The sequence below is a fragment of the Lagopus leucura genome, unplaced genomic scaffold (assembly GCF_019238085.1).
Source record: "Lagopus leucura isolate 7727_CA_CO unplaced genomic scaffold, USGS_WTPT01 Super-Scaffold_100001, whole genome shotgun sequence".
NCBI lineage: Eukaryota > Metazoa > Chordata > Aves > Galliformes > Phasianidae > Lagopus > Lagopus leucura.
In genome coordinates this window covers 75069605-75093446 of record NW_024962262.1, presented here as the reverse complement: position 1 = coordinate 75093446, position 23842 = coordinate 75069605, and the positions used below count along the sequence as shown (strand labels likewise).

Below are 23842 nucleotides of genomic sequence, written 5' to 3'. Positions count from 1 at the left end.
CAATCACTCCACTTCAAGAATTTAGAGCTCACTGCTTCAACTCTGCAAATAGCTGCATGCTGCTACATATGAGCAGGGGAAATACATTCAGACTTTACATTTGGAGTTTCCCACGCTTTCTCAAAACTTCATTTCTTGACTTTCTCCAGCGCAACTTTTCTTTAACTTGGAACAAAATCCCTCTCTATGCCTGGGAGTAATGGAGGAGTTATGGGAGTGAGGATGGGGATGGGGAGGAAGCATGAAGAATGCATTTATCCCCATCAAAAGAAAAAGAAGGCTGAGCTCAGGAAAAACACAGCACTGAGGAGATAGCACAGGCAGGATCGTAGCTAAGGATAAGAGACTGTGCTTGATGTGGGGAAAACAAGTACAAAATAACATGGATGCCTCAGCACCAGCGCGAAGAATTGAGAATGTACTCACAGAGCATCTGGTGCTTCTCAGCAAAGCCCAGAGCTCTTGCTCAGGCACTACATACTAGGTGAACATCTAATGTCTTACTAAAAAGAAAGCTAAATAATTTTCCAGCATTAATCCCCTGCTCAACAAAACAAACGCCCACTGCTGCGTTGAAAGAAGGAAGAAGTAATCACAGTGCATGGAACAGAATGTGTTCCAAGCCTTTCCCCCACCTCCGAAAGTGAAAGAAAGAGGAGAAAAGCCTTCATTTCCTGCAATTAGATGAGGTATGGCTCTCAAAAATTGAAAGCTGTAACTAGAGATGTTTGGAAAGAACAACAGGGAAGTACCTTCGTACCACATTTTCTAGAAACATCTGAGGAGTGAAAGGTTTCAGCTTTTGCTTTTTAAAAATTCAAAGTGACTGACTCTCCTAAATACAAATCTTGTTACTTCAGAAAGTTTTCCCCAAACTTAGCCACATTTAAAATATTTTACAAACCCATACTTTTAATTTAAGGAAATTAAAGTTTCCATATTTTTTCCTTTTTTAAATTTTGTTACCAAAACTGTCTTTCTTTTATATTGTTGCCTCACTGTTGAGTTTTGGGGAACTATCTCTAGCAAAAAGCAGCAGCAGCAAAAATGCAGCAGCAGTAATGTAACCTAATCCGCAAAGAAGGGTATGAACTCCAAATTGCACTTCAGGATGCTGAGGTACACTTATCTGTAATTAGTCACTGATTTTTGAAGAGGATATGGAATGTGACGGCTACATACCGTGAAAAATTAAGCAGACAAGTTTTAGGTTGGATGTGTAAGTGCTTGGTGTGACTTTTTGCACGAGCTACATTCTGCATGATAACAGGTCAGCTTGAAACCGCTTGTGTCACAAACTCCCACACGCTTACCTGATTAATGCTTGGCCTCCCTTGTTTTTTCTTCGAGGTAGTATCCAGCCCCCAGAGAGAAGAAAACCTGCTTCTCCGTTTGCTGGCAGATCTGGACATGGCTTGAGTCCTTCTCCTCACACCGGACTCCCCTGTGCGAGCCGCCACCTGTCAGTGCCACATGGTTTCACAATCAAAGGTTGCAGCATCCCACCGCACCGCTGCTTACATAATCTAACAGTGAAATATCCTTACAAAAGAGGCAAAGGCTGTAATAACAATGCGTGCTCATAACAGGGACAATCTTGCTGCTGCCAGGCTTTCTCCTTCTCACTGCAATTTAACTCATTTCTTCCAGTCAAGAATTAAAAGTTATTACGGACGGCATCACATGTTTTTGGGCATTCAAGCTGAGGTGTTTTAAAGCAGCTTTTTCAACCCAGAGCAAAACCTCAACATCAATGAAAGTGTTTGGGGTTCATTCTTTTTTTTTTTTTCCATTTTATTTTCTAAGGAGATTTCAAAGCTAAACACACAAAGCCTTCAGAGGGCAGTGAGACACTGGCACAGCTGCCTAGAGAAGCTGTGGTGCCCCATCCCTGAAGGTTGGATGGGGCCCTGGGCAGATGAGCTGGTGGGGGGCAGCCTCATTGGGGGGTTGGAGCCTCATGATCTCTAAGATCCCCTCCAACCCAAACCATTCTGAGATTCCATGATTCTATGAAAGCCTGACATTTCAAAAACTTGACTGCTACTTACAAAAAGTTTGGTCTTTTTCTTTGCTCCTTCCTGTGAAAGCGCTCTAGGCATCCTGAACCGATTCATAACTTTCACAAGGCCAGACAAAGGCTTGCAAATAGGTCACGGTGTTTAAAACCTACACTTCCTTAAAGATACACAACATCTGAAGGTGTGAGCAAAGCACAAGAAAAAAAGTGAATTGAAGTGATCCTTTCAATTAGAGCAGTGTTAACTGCTCAGATATTTGAAAAACGGACCGAAGCAACTCCTTCAGAGGGGAAAGCTATTTGCTTTCACTGAGACCAAATATTTGGGGAGCATTATCCAAATAAGGAAACTCTGGTAGAAATTACTGCAAGCTTAGTCAGAGGTGCTGTGCTTAGGCCAAAGTTTAAGCAGATTTCCCATCCAGAGGTGGAATCAGGACAGCTAGCTCCTCTCTTGTGAAAAAGGGAGTGGTAGAAGATGGCAGGTACAAACGGTAGCAAAAGGCAAAGCTAGACAGACAGACAGACCTACCCTGCAGACTTGGCCAGGCGCTTCCTGGAATGCCTTTGTACTCTATTCCCACACCCAAAACTCACAAAATATGACAACCCTAGCTGGAACAGCCAAACCTCTGAGTGATCCCTCAAGCTAAGGAGCTGAGAAACTGGTTGTTTGGGTGCATCAGATACAAAAACCTATATAAAGATGGGAATAACAGAAAGCTGGCTTGTGTACCCAGGGAACCATCACTGTGTGAGTAATGGTGATTCTTGTTCAGGAACATTGAGAAATCAAGGAAAAGGAGAACTTGAAATAACAGCTTCTTCCACAGCTTGGCCTTTCTTAGCTGTGAGACATCTCTTAGCTGTACGTGGGACACTGTGCAGAAAGGCTTAGCCCATCCTCTGGCTAACACAGTGAGGAACATCAAGTGAGCCAGGGATGCGGTGCAATCACCATGCAGTATGCAGCTGGAGCCTGAGACTCACTGCACCACATCCATGAGGGCACAGAGGGACATGTGAGTCTGCTTAAAGTAAAAGCAAGCACGTGTCTTCTCCAACACAACATATTCAAAACATTTTTTTTTTCACTTGGCTCTCAAGAGACACCAGCATGAAGAAGCAGATTGTTTTTCAGGCTAACAGTGCTTTGCTACATGCAAAAAAATAAGCACAAATGTAAATTACAGCCCACCACTTAAAAAAAAAATACATAAATCCACCAGCAATTAACAAGATGATGACGCTAATCTTTTCATGTATAAAAGAATAAAACGCCCCTTACTGAATTATAGCTCTGGTTTCAATTGAAGGGTATAGCTGACATCTACAAGACAACAGTGGAGTTCAGCTATTTCTCTGAAGCTCCAGGAGCCCAAGACAAAACTACGGGATTATGATTGAAATTCATTAAAAACCCCACCATTTTACAATGCATTTCCCTGTCTTTTTAAAAGCTGTGTTGTTACATTATTTACATTTAAACAACCATTTTAAATACGTCACACCATAAAGAGCTGAGAAGAACATTTCCCCTTCATGTGGAGCATGAGGTGTTGATCACTAGAGACAGGATATTAGACTAATTGGTCAGTAGCTTCATCCATATGGTAGAAAGTAAGCCATGCCCAAGACAGTCTAAGCCAACACGTGCTGAGAGCCTCAGAAAGACTCTCATTGATCTCACAGGGTTTTTGGATCAAGCCCATGAACACAGACATCAGAGATGAGCCTGCTCTTTGTGACAGGAAGTCCTGTTTCTAGAAAGCATGTTCAGTGTGCAAAGCTGGAAATTAAACATGGTTCTTCCGCTTTCATAACATCATGGCTCGCAAGCATCTGCTTGTTAGTTTACATCCAGGACACACACATCTTTCAGGAAACAGAATAGTCTGCATGCTAAAGTAAGGGCTCACCCCACAGATACAGACTGCACTTTCTCAACGTGATTTTTGTAATGGGCACGTGAAGAGATTTTTCAGGTTGGCAAAGATGACCCCTGGCTTCTGCCCAAACTTACCAGTGCGTGGAATGAAGAGACTGAAAAGATTCCAAGGCGGCCCATAGCAACTTTAGTTGGACGGCTGGCAAAAGCAAGCAGTCTTTTAGGGTTTGGGAGCTCCCCTCCTTGGAGACTAGCCAAGTAACAGCGGTACCGAAATAGATCCATCTGGAACTGTTCAAGATTTTGTTCCCAAACAAAAATCTGTACACAGGAAAGATCAAGTGAAATGAAGAAGTTTGAAAAATGCCCACTGTTCCCAGCAAAATATATTTTTCACCAATGCTGATCTCATTTTCAAAGAAAAGAAACCTCGATTCACTCTTCCCTATGCTCTTAAGCCCAAAAAGGATAAAAAACCCACGATTTTTAAAAACTTTTCATTAGATGTAAAACATTTTTTCAGTGTTCAAGGCAGAAGCTTTCTCCTGGGACAACCTCCCCTTTGATACAATGCTAATTAATAGCATTTACATTCCATTTTTAATTTTCTTTGTATTCCAGGATTCTTTACTGAGTATTCCCTTAAGAGGCTTCTTTCATGCATCAAGGGCATCTAAGAAACAAGAAGACCAAAAACCACCCAAGTTTCACAGAGTAGCCCAAAACAGCTGTAGCAGCACTGCTGTAAGCACAAATGGAGCTCGCTATATTTGAAAAAAATGCAGTGCACTGGGAATAATTAACCTTATCAGTGGAAGAGCACTGTAATCAGCCTATGTGAGGAATTAAATAATTCAAATTGCTGATAGGAAACAGTTTCAAAGTGTTTAGAAAAACTCCTTTACGTCAAAGGAGAGACTGCTTTGCCCTCTTACTGTCACTGACAGCCTTTGAATGGAGGCCTTTCAACAGCAGCAAGCATCTCCTCTCTCAGCTCTTCCCATAAGTTTCTAAGGGTACAAAATCCCTTCAGTTTAGCACATTATGGCCCCAGCCACTCCCTACAGTTTGCATCACAGGCACATTTGGCAGCGTGGCAAAAAAGCTACAAACTAATGAAGCAGGCACCATATGTTAGTTTCCTAAAATAAGGTGCTGCTGCAACAGTAGGAGAGACTTCTGCTCTAGGCTCTCTGCTTCTCAAACGCAACTGTATTGTCCACTTGAAGTCAGAAAGACTTGTGGGGGCTTCAGCCATGAGATCAGGGCAGATCCTTCTAACTAGAAGAAATCTGAGATGGCTTCTTCATCCCATCTACTGGTTCAAGAATCAGCCTCTTCTATGCTGAAGACAACTGTGGCAGCAGGATTTGTTGGTCTACAGTCAGCTCTCACTACAACATCCTGCTGCCTCTTGCCCACAGTATTCTGGTAGCCTCTTTGCTCCCCTAAAGCTCTCACTAATGCAGGCAGCAAAATCCTTTGCATGAAGATTGAGAGAACCTGTGCTGTAGCTTAGAGCGTGTTGGGTGGATAAATTGTGCAACTTGGGCTGCTGGCAGTACTCTGCCAACACACATCCTATCTACTCAGGGCAGCTCTGCCAGCACACACATGCAGCAGAGTGGGGACAGACAGAGGTACCACTAAGGTGAAGAAGGCCTTAAACATTTGTCAGGGGCCCATTTCACATAAGCAGGCAAGATTACTTGATCCAGTATGGTCTTCTTCTTCTTGGAGTCCGTTACTGAGGACAGCTGCATTTCACCCATTTTCTTCATCTTCTCATCCATATCGATCTTCTGCTCCAGCTTTTTTATCTCTGTTTTCAGGAGTTTGACAGTGTCCTCTTTGTGATGCTGCCTTGCAACTGCAGTTGCACAAGCTGAATGGATTGCAGTGATCCAGTTCTCGAGTTCGGTCTGGCTAGAGGTCTGAAGAGAGGGAAAGAGGAAAGAAGAAGTCAAGATCCTCTTTAAAATTGATTGGAGATTAACAACACAATTCCAAGGAGTTTTGTTTCCCTTTGATCGTGAGAATCAAAGCCTTAAATCCACTTATGAGAGAAGTAATAAAAAAGTCATACTTAATCAGGCCATTTTTAGCACAGCACTAGGCATTCAGCACCTAAAATTACACATATATCTATGTTTTGCAGCTGTACAGTGTTTCCCAGTAAGTTTTTAGGAATTCAATACAATGTTTCCAGAATATGTAGCTCATCATTTAATAACATTTTCTAAACTCTCAGTTCCCCAAGGCAAATAATGCAGCAGCCTCTGTGCTCTTTGCAGCATGGAAAGCTTTTTTGGCACGCAACAGTTAATAATAAATTAATGACATAAAACCTGTCCATGATATCTATTACTAGCTATATTATGATGCAGACGAAGCTTTCTGCTTCTGGAGATCCCAAAGCTCTCTGAAGATTACCCTATTACTATTTAAGGCAAGATCATCATAAGTTTTACAGCCCCAGCACTGTCACTTCCCAAGCTTGTGTAGGACAGTTTGGGAAAAAGGGGAAGCCTTAGGCTGGGCAGTGGACATCAGTATGTTTTCCTGGAGGAGGGCATTTCTGATTAGAGGCTTTTGACACAGGAAAAAAAAAAAATACTTCAAAGCATTCCTTTTCAAGAGTTTCAAAATAAAACATAAATCTTCTCGGTCTTCTGACAAAACCTCACTCCCTTTTACAGTACATTGTAAAACAAAATTTACAGTCAAGTCAGGGTTGCAGCGGACTTGCTCTGAGTGCCAGCCTTTCGCAGTAATCACACTGGTATTTGGCTCATGGTTGAAAAGGTAGCAAAGTGCCAAACCACCTTGTTCTCATTAAATTTTCTGATGATACCTGCTTTATAAATAGACAGCACAGTGTGACTTCTCCAGTTGCCAGCAAAGATGAAGAAGGTCATCCTACTGCTCTACTTGCAGTCACAAGTAACAGCTAAGGCTGCAGCTTCCCAAAGGCGTGGAAAGATTCCCATAGAAGCACAACTCTCAGAAATCACTCAGGTACAGACCAGACTTCAGGTCAGTGCTTCCAAAACTTCTGTGGGACTGAAACAGGTGAAACACGCATGTCCCACAATGACATTACCTTCATTAACTCAAGTTAGGAATACTAGGAAAAGACAGGGTCTACACCAAAAAAGATTGCTCTTCTACTACTTTTTCATGTCTTCAGTAGGCACTGTACAAAGCAGATTGCTAAAATTGGGCAGGTTCCCTGCCCAGGTAGTACTACTAACAGGCCCTCATTCATAGATGCAGGCTTACAATGTCTTACTACTACTGCAGAAGGCATGTTAAGAAATCCTCATGCCTGAAGAGTTTCTGCTGCAAGGTGAGAAACTGCAGAACAGGATTCACTTTGCTTTCATCAGGTGGTGAAACCTACCACCTCCAACAGGAGAGGGTACCACTGGACTTGTAATGAGATGCTATGTTTTGTTGATTCCTATAAAAGTATAGTAGCAAGAGGTCATCTTTTTATTTTATTCAATTGTAAAACATTATCTGCATACTTTTAGTTTCAGGTTTCATCTGGGCTTCTGGGGAAGAGTTAAACAAGAAAATGAATGTGGAAAGGATTTTAAGAGTTCAAGATCCTTCTGGTAGAGAAGTAGGCATGGGGAGTCACTCTGCTTCTCAGTGGAAAGGACCACATAAACAAGCTGCAAACATCTGATAAATATGTAAGTGGTGTCACAAGTTGCACTGAGCTCCTGGAAAATACATGTGACATCTACAAGTAATGGATTTGTGTAGGCATGATAAGAACTGACTGAGCAAGGAATTATAGTGTAGGAGGTACGTGATGTCTCTAGGTGCAGTGCAGTGGGAAGGCTTGTTACAAGATGTCCAATATCTGTACGCATCACAAAGTAAACCTATTTTTTTCTCCCTAAGTATACAGTCTCCATAGGACTGAAAATAATCTTACTTAAGTCTGTAGTGTCTTCTCTACAAAATCACTACTACAGCAGTGTATCATGTGGGGATATGTATGTATGACATTAGTAGTTAAGTAATGCTTAACTTGAACAGCCATATGCATACTTGGGCTGCTCTGAACACAGAAGAGCAAGGCCTACAGCACAGTCACTAGCACTTTGTTTCTACCACTGTGGCTGATCTACCCAAATCCATCCCCTCTTTCTCTTCTGCTTCTGCTTCATTAGAGTTGCATGAGTTCTCTGACAGAGGAGACATGTCACATAAAAATTTCTACTGCCACAAGGCAATAGAAATTATTCCTTTTCATTTGAAAAGGCTCACTTTTGCTATTTACTACAAAGTTACAAGAAAATCTACCCATGACATAATGACACAGGGTTTTTAATGAATAGCACCCTATGAAATGTGCTGCATGTGACCTTTTCACTATTTTACATCTACTGGCATTAATTTTATGAGAATTAAGGTTTTCCCTTAGAAAACTGGAAGGAAAATAATTTGTATTAGTGGACCAGGAGGAGGTGGTGCTTGATGGTCTTTCAAATACATGCTGAGACCACAAGCACCACGCTTTCCTCCCAGATGAAGCTCTCCAGGTGGCAAAATACATTTACCCTCTCCAAGAAAGGCATGAAATTGAAGAGGGACAGTGCAGTATTCCATTGTGAGGGGAAGAAAAAAACCAAACTGAGGCAGCAGAGAAGAAAAAATCTGCTGTTTTAAGTATGCAATCAGATAGTCTCTTCAAGACGTAAGCCACCACCACTTTTGAGTCAGCAAAGTTGTTTTATTTTGTACTAGTTTGAGAATCTGGTCATTTGTTTAGGACAGCAAAAAGGACCTACAGTATAAGCATAAAGATGTGCTCGTGGGGGGGGGCAGAGGGGGAAGGTTATGACCAGTAATTTCTGGTTTAAGAAAGCAAGAAATTCTGAATATACTGTCACTGAAAAGGAAAATGAAACATAAATAAGCAATTCCCTCAGTTAAGAGAACTGAACCCAAATAGGAGAAAACGGTACCACCTCAATGTAGGTTGGTACTTAGAAATAAGGGGATCACACCTTGACTAGTGACCAACTGTGATAAAAAAAACTGGAATGCCTCCCTAAAAAATCACTCAAGGAAGCAGTAGTTATAAAAAAGATTAAATATGCTTTAGTGAAATACATCAATTAATGTTTGATCTTCAATATAAGCTCTGGATATATATACTCTGCAATGTTCAGACGTTTCTATTTTCTAATTTAGAAAATATAAATAATAATTCTAAATAATAATTTAGTGTACTGTCAAACAGCAGCACAATTTTGACTGATGCCTGAATTCTGCACAGCCATCAGAAATGAAAAACGCATCATGAGTTCCAAGGACTTGGTCATGTAAATCAGTCTAGCTATTCCACAAGCTCCTATCCTGGATATACACCTCTTTCAAGACACAGAGAAGTGTCACAGTTGAGGGATCACTGTGTCCCCTATCTAGTAATTGTACTCATCTGTAGGTACACCATAACTGCACTACAAAGCAATGCAAAATTTGTAGTTTTAACCGAGATGTCAAAATTTTTCTTAATTATTACTTTGCACCAACCATCTAGACAAAGAGGATCCTGCCAGGCAATAAAAACAGATCTGACAGAGATTCACATATGGTGTTGGGTCTCTTGAGTGGCCTTTACAAAATATATCGTGTCCTTCCTCTTGCACTGCCAGAGGAAAATCTCAAACCTACTGGAGTCAGCAAGATTTTTTCATTGATTTGAACCAGTGCTAAGATTCCCTCCTTTGTCAGTGGAACAAAAAAGAGAACAAATCTGTAAAACCTTCAGTCCAAACCAACCTGAAAGAGGAAAGCGTCCCCAAGAGAATTGCTGAGACAGAAAACAAAGTCCTTCTTGGGGTGTTCAGGCACCGCTTGCACTATGCTGTTTTCCACCCAGACGGCGTGCTTTGGGATGCTGTTGTGGTCAATGCCGGATCGGCCATCAGTCTCATAAAAAAACAACGTGCATCCTAGAAGAGAGAATCAGATATTAGCAAGCAACACACTTAAATGCAACAGCCATTCTGCACCTATTCAGAGCTAAAACTTGGGACTGTAAATCATCCATCAAGCTGTCACAGGGGTGAGAGAGGATTTGCCAGGGCTTGTTCAGGTTTTCAGCCCTGTGGCAGACAGTGCTAGCAGCAGCCCAGCCAGCTCTACACACCTCCAGCCGTGCAGTACACCCAGCTGTATCCCAGCAGAGCCATTTTGTTCACCCTGCGACTGCTTAAACAGCTGCAGATATGAGCAGGGAAGGTCACAGGCGGTAAAACACAGCCCTGGATGAGACCTGTCATTATAAATCCCTGTGGGGGAGTCCTCCACAGCCACCCAATCCCGCCAAGGGAACCCAAAGGAAGATGCAGGCCTGGGAGCACAGCCCCTCCAGCAGTGGCAGCCAGCTGCAAGCTGGCCCTACCAGCCCTGCTGAGCAACCAAGAGCCCAGGGCACACCTCGGCCTCAGCCTCCTGCAGCTGATAACTACTGCAGTCCCTCCAAGGCAAAGATTGGGCTGCTTAATTACTGCATGCAGATGAATAACTGGAAGGAGAAACAGACTGGAATGAACTGTGCTTGCTGAAGTCACACACACACAAAAAACCCATATTCCACTGTAACATTTCAACTATGACTCACAGTGGTGATATGGACAAAAACAAAAAAAGCATTTCAGCTGATGACTGCAAGGAACCTGCTGGTTTTACAAAATAATCGTTACGATTCTCTGGGGAAAAACAAAAAAAGGAAAGGTATAGCAAATCTGCAACTCTAGGGTCTCTTTCCCTCCCACCTCCCGATATAATCTCCAATTGTTTAAAACTGAAACTGGTGCATTGTTTCTCTTCACTGGAAACAGCCCTTGGTGCAAAGTGATGCCCTGTTACCCAGCCACTCAGAAAACTATTTGCAGACAAACAATTGCAGCTGTTAACTTCAAAGCCCTGTTTAAATACTAACATTATTAAGGCACAGCAATCTAAGGAGCAAACACTCCACTTGAGTCAAAGCACTTTAAAATAACATCTCCTTTCTGCTCATCCTTCCCCTTTCTCCTCCCAGATGGCCCTTTGTGTGCCTGCTCTTCACAGCAAGACCTTCCTGCCGTGGGGCCGCTCTCAACAGATCAGGGCTTTCCCCTGCCCTCTCACCCTAGGCCTCTCCTCTTTTGTTTTCCCAGCCTCCTGAGCTACTGCAAGGAAGAGCTGGGCCATGCTTTTCTCCTTGGTTTTAAAATAGCGCTGCAAGTGCTCTTTGGGAAGAACAGGACTTTAACCCAAGCTTTTTGGATAGCCCCATGCATAGCAGGAGACACAGCCTGCTGCTCTACCTCCTCCAAAGAGCAGACCATGCTGGTTGCAGCTGAGGGGAAAAAGCCCAGTCCTGATACTGCAGGCTTTGCTCCTCATTTTGTTGCATAAAGATCAACGAGAGGCTGTTTTGTGAGGCCAGCTCCTAAGTTTTGCTGCTTCTTTAATGTTTAAAGCGCTCAGACACCAAATAGGATGGAACACCACTGCAAAAATTCACAGAGTGAAGGCTGTGAGGCTTGGGAAGCTGAGGAGGCCAGCAAGGAGGCTGGGTGCTGAGGGTTGGATGACTGGTCACCACTATGCCACAGAGGAGTGACAGTCTCCTAAGTCACAAGCTAGCCTTTCCAACCAAACCACAGCTTCCTGACCACACTACCAATGCGTTGTAACTCACTAGGCGTTACTACCCTTGGAGCAAATAGAGGCGTTGGAGAACAAGGTACAATTGGTGCAGAGCGAAACAGGAATGTATAGCACAGCAGAACCCGTGCACAAACACATGTCAGCAGCCACCATCTGCACTAGAAACCTACATTATCAGGTGCATGCTGGCTGCTCACAGGTATTTGGTCCATCAGCAAGCCCTAGACATGCCTCTTAAAGGCAAACACCCAGGCATCAGAGAAGCCATCCCAGATGATGGCACCAGGATCCCTAAGTATGAACCCTGCAGCACAGTCACGAATCTTTGACAACAACCATAAAGCAAGCATGACAACAGCAATCAAATAAAACTCTCCAGTGAAAAATCAGGACCATTTCCTCATTCTTGCTACTAACTACCCAGACAGCTAATTACCACGGAAGCTTTTTTAAAGAGCCTGGCCTAGAGGTATATTCAACTGCTGTAACACCCATCCCAAGGATCAATGCGGACTTCTATTTGAATGAACGCTTCCACGTTTGCTCTGTACCTTTCAGGGAAACCCAGTAGTGCTTCCACTTCCTGCGCGTGGCCGACTCCACTTTCTTATTCTTTTTGTGCACCAAAAAGTTTTTCACTGCCAGAGCACCGGCTTTCCGTACCGTACCCTGGGCAGCAGTCAGGAGAATGTCTGACTGCCCCGGGGAGCTGAGCGTGCCGCTGCTCTGCTCATCGCTGAGGGCAGAGCCGGCCTCCTCCATGTTCTCACTGTTGGTGGTGCTCATCTCCAGCTCCCGGCGGAAGTTCTCATACACCCCCTGGCGAAGCCCGTCGCCCGTTGAGCTGCTCCCGCTGTCACTGCCGATGAAAGCCCGACTGGCTGTTGGTGAGTAGCTTGAGTTGGTGGCATTGGAGCGTCTGGAAAGGAGGTCAGTGTCGGTGGCTGCTCCCTCAATCCCACTGTCAGTGAACTCGCTCCCTTCACCCACGTTGACATCCTGGTTGAAAGAGAAAAACAGCATGAGGTGAAGAGCACGCTAAGTGTTACTCAGCCGAGCATGGCCTGCAGGAGACCCAAAGAGAAATAGAAATTCACAAGACAAACTGCACTTCTTCACATTCCTAGTTTGTCTGGCACTGGAAGATCTCCATATCTTTCTTCTGAAGACAAAACCTCAAAGAAAAGTTACAGCAGGCAGAACTTTCAGCAAAGTTTAAAAAAGACCAAACATACAAACACAATTTCAGGTGGTGTCTTTTCGACCGTAGCGTTTTGGAATACAACACACAGCATCATTTGTTTACATTAGGCTAAGTTAACAGCACTGAAGGTTTTGCAAAACGAGAACATATGGTAGCAAAAACTGCACTGTCGAGAAAAGCAGCAATCGACCTACGCATTTTGGAAAGAAAACATTGGTATTGTACCTTCACACCTACAGATGAAGATATATTTTAGACATCCCAAGACTGTCATTTGGAAATTATATAACTGCAAAAGCACCTTTTCTTTCTGCTAAGAAGTTAATGCATCTGAAATTACTCCTGTATGGTGTTATTTCTACAACCCCTGATAATGGGCCAGAATGTTATTGTGATAGATCCTGCAAAGACCCACAAGAGAAGACAGTTCCTGGTCCCCAGGAACTTGCAGTTGAAAGATCAGAAGAGGTAAGAATATGACTGGCCTGAGCAAGAAAGGAAACAGCATGACTGAAGCTGGGTTTTGAAAGGTGGTATGCTGGTGATTCAGCCTGTCCAGTGCAGCATGGCAACTGTCCAAAGGAGAACTGTCAGGGACTTCATGGCAGTTTCGCATCCAAGGGACAAGTAGCCCAAACTAACATCAGTGACCTAACCATTACCATCTTAGCACACAGAGATGCTTTGATGGCAGCTTTTGAAGGACAAATAAAGGCCAAGCCCTTTAAGTGGAGACAAACCCTATGTTTGATACTTAGGAGAAGAGGGAGAAGGGGAAGATGCAAAGTGTGAAATACAGCCAAAACAATGGGAATTTCAACCTCTACTGTTCCTACACATGAGACTAGTGCTTAATTTACATGATTTAAAAAATAAATAAATAAAGGAGACTCTGCAAAGAGGTGGCAGATTGCATTATTAAGCTTGAGAGAGAGAGAGAGCAAACTTCTAGGTGCTGACTTGAGCAGAAGTCTTCGAAGTGGCCGGCCAAAAGCAAGTGCGCAGAAACCAAGAAACCCTCCACCAAGCTCTGCCTGAACTTTTTCTCCTGTGGAACAAGAGCTGGATGAGGAAACTTCAGTGGGAGGGGAGAGGTGTTTCTGAATTTGACTAACTTATAAGGCATTAATTTGTAACGGATGGGCTCGTTCTTTATAAACACTATTTCTCCAGGGAGACCTGGAGTCCAGCTGGAAGAATAACCACTTCCTTCCCCACTCAATGAGCATAGTTACCCTAGTCAGTCTGGTAATTTAATGCAACACGTAGTGACAGACAAGCTGTTCTGGACAGGCCAATATTCCTCTACTCCCACTGCATGTGAATGATTTGAGCAGGGCTTCCCGTAAATGCAGTCATCTGCCTGTACGGAGCAGTTTTCACGACCAGACTTTTTCTCCTGCTGTTCCAATACACTTGTATTTTTGGAATCCACTTATCCTCCCATTTATTTCAGCGCTGCAAACAAAGGATATCTACAGAGGGAAATGGGTGCTGCTCAGAAACCACTGTTTACAAAACACTGCTGCGAGTGAAGTTTTGCGCTCCGTCACAAAAAGTTGGATGGTGCAACTTAGGATGACAGTATTCCATATGAGACCCCCACTCAGAGAGCCAGGACTGGCGTGGGTGCTCTGCACCCCTACACCTGAGGCACTGCCCCTTTGTCAACACAGCTAACTCAGTGTAACAACAGGGTGCCAAAGAACTGAACCAGACCCCTTGTACTTACTGCAGTAGTCAGTCAAACTAAATGACTGCGTTCTGCATTTCCTTTCTGAGGCCCTCTTCCTCTGTAAATGTTTTTGAAGGGAGAAAGTGTGTCAGTGGTATAGCATAAACAAATTTGCATTTTGCAGGGAACATTATGCAACTGTGGCAATGAAAATTATTTGAGGTTTTACCAGGTTTTTATTTTAGTAAATGACTTAGGAGATATGCAGTCAGTCCTGTATTATTTTATCCACGCGTATAAAAAGTACAGTTTATTTCAAAATTTCACCTACTGAAACCTTATAAAATATATGTCACTAGCATTGCTTGGTTTAAAAAAACAGTGAGTTACTTAAACGATCAAGTTGAAGGAGCTGAGACTTGTCATGCAGCCGACCAAGGCAACACCAAGGAGTTGGTGCTCCTTAACAGATCCAGGTAATTTTTTCAAAAGCAGAAGCATACCCAGAGGTGCTTCAGCAGAGTGCTGCAATGCAGGCTCTCAAAATTCCTCGTGCCCTGCATGACGCAGTCTTCCTGTGTACCCTTGATGAGACACAGTGTCATTCGCCTCAGTTTCCCAATCCATAAATAGGAACTGTACTCAGTAACTGACATGAGGGGATAACAGCCTATTATTAATTAAATTAACAAAATGGTGAGGATGGAAAAGCCAGAGGCTCATGAGCTTAAATTCTAGCCAACACTGCAAAAGTCTTTATATGTTACCACAGTGCAAGTGACATGCTGGATGGGTCAAAAGGCATTTTTAGTCTTATGCTTCAGTCTTGCCCTAACCTTCCTGTGCTTGCTGCACTCCCCTTCCCTCTCTGAAACACCCCGTATCAAACATTTCTAACCAACAGATTCAGGAGGTTTGGGGGGAGGAGGATCTGGGTACACAAAGGTCAGAACGGTTCAAAACTTACAGCCCGCTAATATTGTTCATGCTCATGAATTATGAAATGTAGCATTCACTGAGATTAGCGCTTTAGGAAGTCTGCTGTATGAGATGATTGGTCTACGGGCCTACGGGTTAGTAGGGTTAAGAGCATTCATTATACAGGTCTTTGACTTCTGAGTTCCTGCTGTAATGTCAGCTAGTTCTCATCAGAGGGTATGAAAAGCTCTCAAGAATCAGATTGCATCTGCTGTGGCTGTCTCACAGCGCTATAATCTGCACACTGAAGGGCATTCAATTAAGAGTTCAGCAGAAAGCACAGAGGTTTAGTATTGTGCTGCTGCAGAAATGTGCTGAGGATGAATGGGTAATATTCCCAGGACTAGCAGCAAACCGTAGCAGGGTTTGATCGGCACATCACTGGGGGCACAAAATTACTGCCATAAACTTTCAAATGAGGATGCCTACAGCAGGGCATCCCAGCTCCCACCGTCAGCAGCACGGCTCCCGCCTATGAGACTGATGGGGACAAAGGCCCCAGCTTTGGGGTTCAGCCTTTGAAGTACCTGCTGACATGGCCACCGCAGGCTAGTGCCCAGATGTGAAGTGAGCATTGTGTAACCTTGATGAGACCTATTTAAAAATTACTCACGTTTCCTGCTCAGTTTTTCCAAGAGCCCCACAGGCAATGGCCACGTCTCCTCCAAGGATGACTTACTACTGCTCCACGTCCACAATGGGATGTGCCACAGAGGCTTGCTAATGAAACAGATGTTTCATTCCCTGACAGCAGTTCCAGGTAAAGCTTCTCGAGGCTGACAGTTAACTACAGACACAGCTCAGCTCTCATTACTCACCTCCCTGGCTCCTGCCCAGGTTTTCTGCTGCTCTCTGTCAGGATGCAGACCGGCATGTGCCAGGCACATCACAGGAGCTGGGAGACAGCTGAAGATGGTACAATGCACATTCCTGAAGCCTGGAGTTTGGGACTTTATGCCCAGAATAAAAGCAACTACCACTAAATTACTCTGGACTTCTAATTATTATTATGGAGGGGCTCCATTTTATTTTCTTACTTAAAAAAACAAAAGTTTTATTCCACTTTGTCTAAGATTCAGGACACTGAACCCAATATTTCACACCTCACCAGAGACCTTGTGTTTTGTATTTTCAGCTTGTTGTTTCCACACAGAGGAATATTTTTTTGCCTAGATAGACTATCATAGGAACCAAATGCAAGACTGAAACTAAAATCTGTGCAGCCCCACTTAGCCTTCCCCCTGCTGTGTACCTAGCTCTGGGCCTGGGAGGACAAGAGAACAAAGCAAGGGGGAGGTGGAAATCATTTAATTGGTCACACAAAGTACAAAACATGCAGCAAAGAAAGTGTATTTCCTCTGAGACAGAGAGATCAGGGAAGTCATGGGAATGGCAATTCCTGCAATTTTGCAAACAGAATAGGTCTCAGTCCAAGATGACAACCTGAATAAACAGGGGCTTTGTCCTTTTGATATAAGATTGCACTGTGGAAGGCTGGCAGAAAGTAGCAGAATGACCCCTGGCTGAAGGAGAGAACTAAGCAGGATCTGTGCTACCCTATGCAAGTGCCTAAATGGAGAGTCAGTGACCACAGCTTCCACTAGCATCCTGGATCCCTGAGGTGGCTGAAGATGATGGAACAGAGGTACCATTTCTTACTCTGACAGAGCTATCAAATGGTTGTGAATGTTCTAAGACTGTGAAAAGAAGTTCAACAGAGACTAATCAAGGGAAGGGGAGGGGGGGGAGAAGGTGGAATGCTCCATGTCGGAGCGATGCACCACAGAATTAAAAACCAGAGACAGACTGAATGCTGTCATTGTTAATAACAACAATGAAATGAGGCCCAGCAAGAAGGCCACGTGCCAGAACAGCTAAAACAGCCTTAATAGCATTCAAGTGTAATGAAGTGGAATTATCACAGTCCAAATCAAATGCAGAGATTGGATAAAGCATTAGTGAAAATATGAGCAACCTACTTCTGAATACTCATGCAATGAGCGCCTCTACACGTCCACTATGGTCACGTTTGTTAAAAAAGTATTGATAGATTTAGAAGATGCACAATAAAATTTCTGCTTTAGGAAAAAAAAAATTAAAAAATGTCTGCCTTCAGCTAGCAAGGATCAAACAAACATTTTGGGGCAGATTCCAAGAGCCTTTGTCTTCTTTTTGAAGCCATTTGGTATAGGCCTCTGCTAGCAAGGACCACTGGGTGGGTGTAGCTTTATCCAGCTTTCTGGTTCATGACTGGACACATGCAGAGTGCTTACAGCAAGCAGGCACTCACCAAACTCCCCAGCAGTAGCACTGTGACATACACTATCAAGATGGTTTGCTGAATCACTTTCTCTTGCTTAACTGGCAGCTGCGATTCACAGATACTTTAGGCACATTGGACTCAATAGGAAACCTTAGACCTCTAATACAGAGTTACTTTTGTGACTAATACTTTCTTCTGAATTAACCATTACATTGAAAGTTGGTAAAAAGTGACTGCCTGTTTTGTTTTTCTTGGAAGGGGCTCCCTCCAGGAGGACACAAATATTCTGTTCCCTGTCCTGTTGAGCAACAGAGCAGTAAGGTGTTGACATTCAGCAACATCCTGAAACTGCACACAACCTGTCTGGTTGCTAGTTATGCAAGTACCACAGAATACGTTTAAAATAGAACGGGTAAGCAACCTGATTGTTTGCATGCTTTTATGTGTCTGGTGTCTCTTTAAAGCTCCCACTAGGAAAAAGGTTGTCCTGATACTGCTTTGCCTTTCTTTTCAGCGTTAAATCCACCCTCATTTGTTGGTTAAAGAGTTCTGTTAAGGTACAGTGTGCTCAAAACCAAAATGAACTTATTTCTTCGGAGTTACTTGAACACCCACTAATAAATACATTAGAAGACCTACTCGTCTTGAAAAGAGTCAGAAAGAAAAGATAAATAATATATTTCAGTTGAAAGCTGAGTAGGAGAAATGGGTTTAAAGTTGCAACTGAGAAACGTAGAAACAACTCCAAAGCTCGTTCTGTCTGGAGGAATACAATTCTGAGCTCTGTTACTAACACACTGCATCATGTCCACTCGCTGTAAAGTCAGATAGATTACAATAACACCTTAGAGAAAACCAGCTAGCATGGTAACAAAGTTTCCTCTCAACCAGATGCTGGGACTTGATACTGTAGAAGGTTTTGATGGCATCTACGGGCCTGTATACAACAGGACAATACTGTAGGAGAACTAGCCAGGAGGCTTTGGAGAAATAAACTGAGAGCCACAAATCACCATGGGCAAATGGCAGATTTGCAATGGATTGGTTGGGTCCTGTCTATACTTCAAGGAGGGATCCCAAGTCCAACGAGGAACTGTTACAAGCCAATTGTAATCAGTATGTGGATACCAGACTGAGATGTAGAGTTTGTTACTTCTAGGAATTCAAAAAAGATCTGATACGTAGAAAAAGATATAGTTTCTACATCTGTGTATTCACCTCTGTGCAGTCACATAGCTGTTCTTCAGATATCTGAAAGGGTCAAAATTAAAAATAGCAATAATATTAAACATTACATATGTTATTAAAGCAGCTTGGAGTAGTTCTACAAGCATGCAGGTTTTGAACATAGTTCTCTGAAATTAAATTTACTGAAAGCTTCATTAAAAAAAAAAAAAAAAAAAAAAAAAAGTACTCTGAATGATTATATATGACCATCACCTCAGTTTTATACATGGCTCCTCCTCTCCACATTAGGCTATGACGTTAGCTTGGTGCCTCCAACACAGAGGTTGAGAACATTCTTGGTTCATAGACCCCATAGATATTTTCCAATCAATATGTGGGACCTTCTAGAAAGATCATCACTGTAGCCCGCTGTGCTTTCCCCCTATGAGCCTAAGTTTTCTTAGCTGACTTAGATGCCTTAAAGGCAGTCAATAGACATACAGGAACAGTCATGAAAGTACAGCTGTGAGTGTCAGCTGTGAGATAGCAAATGTGGAAAATGAACCTTCCTCATGAAGCTGCGATGGCATCCTGCAGAGTTCTTTAGAGAGTCAGGAAAACACTGTGGCACAAGTCCGTAAACTGTTCAGTTTGGACAGTGAGTTGAATTTCACATCCCTAAAAGCTAAAGTATTGGGAAAGGGGAACAGGGAGGATGTTTCCATTTTACCTTTTAATAACATGAGAGAAATCCAAGCTTGTGAGATAATGCACAGTTAAGGGACAACAGACCTCTTAGCAGGAAGCAGCACAAAGCACTACCATGGGACATGAGCAAAACAACTTTTGCCTGGCTTTAACACTGACTATTATAAAGCACATAATACTATGAATAAGAATCAACCCATAATACAGCAAAGCCTCTCACAGTGTGGTCCCGGCACGCAGAACCTTTCAATACAGCTTCTGACACCTGCACAGGTTTGGAGTGGAAGCCCACTTTCCATCACCCAGCAGTTGGAGGAAGTCTCACAGCTCTTGAACACCACATTGTTTAATCTCTCTGTTCCCAAACAATATGCTGGACCCCCCAAAACTTACCTTGCTTTCATCCCAGTGGACCACCCATGTGAAGAAAGTTTCTAGAGGGATTGAGCTAACCATAAACTAATGCAAGCAGCCTAACTGTGCTCGAGTTAAATAAATGGCAACATGCCTAGCCAAAATCCTCGAAGTAAAATACAGGGTTAGGTTACTTTTTGTTCACTTGGTGCCAAGAAGAGGCAATTCTTCCAGTAAAATGCAGCAGAGGGAGTAGAAGAGGGAAAGAGAGAAAGCTGCTAGAATAGCAGCTTGAAATCGAAACGTATCGTCTGGAGGTGTCCACCTGAACAACCACGTAACTTGAGAGAGCAGGGAAATGTCTGCCACCTGGGATGATGACTAGTGATAGGATCACGTGCTGAAGCACTCTGAAAGGAAATGCTGCAAAGAAGCACAGCACTGGAAAGTAAGTACATCCAAGTAAGTACAGTCCAACAAACAGGCAGCTGGGGCAACCTGACTGTGATTTTTAAGTGGAAAAGTACTTGAAACTAAAAACGTGCAGTATATATAGTTTAACAGAGAATACAGTTACAGCCAGTGGTGCAAGCTCTTCAAATGACAAAGTCCTGCTGTTTAAAAAAATGACTGAATGGAGCTAGATCAGATATCAGGACTGCTAATTTGCTTTCCATTGGCTTCAGACCAAGAGTCAAGAAAGAAAAACAAACTAAAATCTTTGAAAGAATATCAAAACATTTGCCAACAGAGACCAAAACACTCATTTTCACATGCTCCTTTCCTTGACAATACTGGGGCAGAGTTGCATGCTCTGAAGGGAGTGCCTGCTGTTTGCTTTAAAATATCCTGAACAGGCAACACCTGTGTTAATGTCATCCATCTGGCAGTGGCAGGTCGGGTCTGAAGCCCCCTGTTCAAGCTTTCCTCCAGGCTCAAGCTGAAGCTGCTTCCAGTTCACCAGGCTACAGAAAGCCCATTTGATTGAGCCAAATGGGTCTGTCATCCGGAGGCACTGAGACCTACAGCACTGACTGTTGCATGCCCTGCATAGGGAATCAGCAGGACCAGCAATGTGGATTCACAGGCTGCCTATGCTGGCATACACTTAGGCTTCTGCCAAAAGCAGTGGTTATCCCTTTCCTCCTAGTCCTAATCTCACCACTTTAAGTCAGTGCCCTGTGGCTAGCAGCTGAGAAAAGAGATGCAGTTTTCTAAGGGCTGGTTTGTCAGTGTTGCTGGCTAAGCCATGCGCTATGGTGGGAGTGAGCCCACTGTGTTAGCCAAGCTCAACCACCCGATTCAAGGACCTCTGCCATTCTGAGATTTGGATTGTGGCTCAGGCTCTACCTTAGACCTCTGGAACAATGTCAGCCTGGAAGGCACCACAGGACTGCACAAACAAGGACTGCAATCAATAAGATGCACGCTCCAAGAGAAAAACATTAACATCTTACTTTTAGGCATTTATTAAACTATGTGTCATTAATTACAATTTAATGACACACGACTTCACCACAGCCTGTCTGTCTGTCTTTGACTCCGTGTGGAGTCAAATGACTAATACAAAATTATTTGGGTCAATTTGATTAAGAATCACATTTACGTTGCAAACAGCGATGTTTTCCAAACTTCGGGCTGAAATGTCCAGAAATACTTTAACAAGAGCAGAGCTTCAATTGCTGGAGATATTCCATTCGGAAAAGTGATGACCAAGGAGGGCCATAACAGGAGGCTGTAAGGTCAGAAATGTTATGTAGAGAGTGAACAGGATGCAGGGAAAGCCAAAAGCAGAAAATGATTTCAAAAAAGGGAACTCATGGGGGACAGGTCAATCTGACAGTCTTGGATGCATTCCTCGCTCAGGAAGCCTCACATTGCTAGTTTTCTGGGATCAGGGAGAATGCCCTCAAGGAAAGTTCACTCTGTATTCTCCCAGTTTCCTTCTTTCTTTCCCTGAGCACTGAGGATCTGGGGAACAAGATACCGGGCTGGAGGGAGCTTGACCCAGTGTGGTCCTGCTACATTTTGAGGCTATATATTCTCTACCGCAAAACCATTTGTGAAGAAGTTTCACACAACTTAAACAGAAAAATGTCAGCTCTCTGGAGTTTAGCCATCCTGCAGAATGTAATGAAATACTATAACCTGTCATAAAACTCCCCGAGATGGTAAAAAAATAATATCAGCTGGAAAGATACTCTGAATTATTTTTAGACTGGTTTCTGTGTATATCCTGATCTAGTTTCCACTAAAACTGGTTTTATCCCCTGCATATATCTGCAAAACTTTATACACGGGATTTTTTTTTTTTTTTCTAAAAAGACTTGAAATCCCAAATTCCTTCAGGCTACCTAAAGAGGCCTAAAAATAGCAATAAATACAAAAATCTTTACAAGGGGGGATTTAATGCGCCAAGGACATAGTCTGGCACTGGCACCGAAGCACTCCCAGCTTCCAAGTGAGAGAGGAAGTTTGTTCCCCAGCCCCCTGTTCAGTTAGTTCACAACAAATGCAGTTCACAACAAAAACTGAGGATGCTGTAAAAAACATTTGCTTTCCCTGCAGAGTTGAAGAACATCTTGCTGGTCCTTCTCAAAAGTTATGTGATAAACCTGGACTGCACGATTGTAATGTTAACTGAGCTTTCTGTAAGAAATCATAAGCTGTATTATAAAGCTCAGAGGAATGAGCCTCCAGAGAGGATAGAGGCCAATGTTTTAATGCCTAAGTGGTCCAGCAAGAAGAAGTGCTTTGGCATTTCTGTTTGGATCATGGTGCACACAGGAGACATACCATGCAGCTAGTAAAATACCTTAAGAGACAATACACCCATAGCTTCTACTCCTAGTTTTTTAACTGCTAAACCAGTACCAGTGCTGAAAACCCAAGGAGGTCTCAGGTTTTGGTCCAGAGGAGAACACAAGATGGGCTTGGAAGTGGCACTAAGCCATATCTCAGAGCTTCCCTTCCATAATTGCACCCTGAGACTCTAATGAGAGCTCTTAACAGCAGGAGAGTATGAGGTTACAGTTCCCCTGTGAACACCCTCCCAAAGGAGGAGGGAATCTCCAGCATGCATGTGTTTAGCTGTGAGCAGGACACAACAGAGCCATTTCACAGAAATCCGGATCCCAACTAGTCAGCTCTAGGATCCTGGGGATCTCACAACCCACAGCCAGAACAAGCTGTATCCAACAGGAGGTTGTATCTCTTCAAGCAAAAATGGGTGAAAATGTCAGCCAATTAAGCTTTTCCCACCTACATCACATCAGCTCCAAAAGCCAAACCAGGATCCCAGCAGAGCTCTACGGGAAGTCTCACTTCAGTAGATCTAAATCCTTAATGTTAAAATGTTACAAAAAACAGAACTGCTGCGTGGGAGCACCAAAGCCACTCTGTGAATATTAATCGCTAGCATATATTGAATGTAATTGTCTCTCCAATATTAAAAGGCTTTCCCTCTCAATTAGTGGAAAGTGACTCCCACAGTTCAATTTAAGGTTTAAATTTGGAAGGAAGAGATTTTCTTTTTCTCTAACTTTAATGTAAGCCATGTATTTCCAGAAAACCAATGGATAAGGCATTACCCCAAAATTTGTAGAGCTGTCCATACACGTCCAGCATGTCCATACTATGATACAACCAAGCTTGTTTTCCAGCAGCTCTGGTCAGTACATCACAAAAACTGAAAGCTAATGATAAGGGGGTCATTAAGGATGTGAAGCCCATTGAAAAAGCATTGAAAGCCTGGGCCTGGGAGAGACAGAAGGAAACAATTCCCAAAGTTGTGCTTGAGCACCAGCAGGCACAGGCCAGTGCAGTGCCAAGGAGCACAGTAACAGCTAAGCAGTAAGGCCAACAGATCTACATCTCAGCTTGCACCTGTATGCTGGGGT

General features: G+C 43.2%; 1 protein-coding gene across 1 annotated transcript in view; it reads right to left on the bottom strand.

The window, feature by feature from the left end:
• Positions 1 to 23842, bottom strand: part of TIAM1 (TIAM Rac1 associated GEF 1) — an 85051-nt gene that overhangs the window by 52907 nt on the left and 8302 nt on the right. Inside the window, exons 3-7 of the mRNA XM_042867828.1 lie at positions 12146 to 12593; positions 9714 to 9886; positions 5618 to 5842; positions 4044 to 4229; positions 1314 to 1460 (exon numbers count right to left, since the gene is read on the bottom strand). Of these exons, the coding sequence (XP_042723762.1) occupies positions 1314 to 1460; positions 4044 to 4229; positions 5618 to 5842; positions 9714 to 9886; positions 12146 to 12593 (1179 nt within the window). The remainder of the gene's footprint in view (positions 1 to 1313; positions 1461 to 4043; positions 4230 to 5617; positions 5843 to 9713; positions 9887 to 12145; positions 12594 to 23842) is intronic.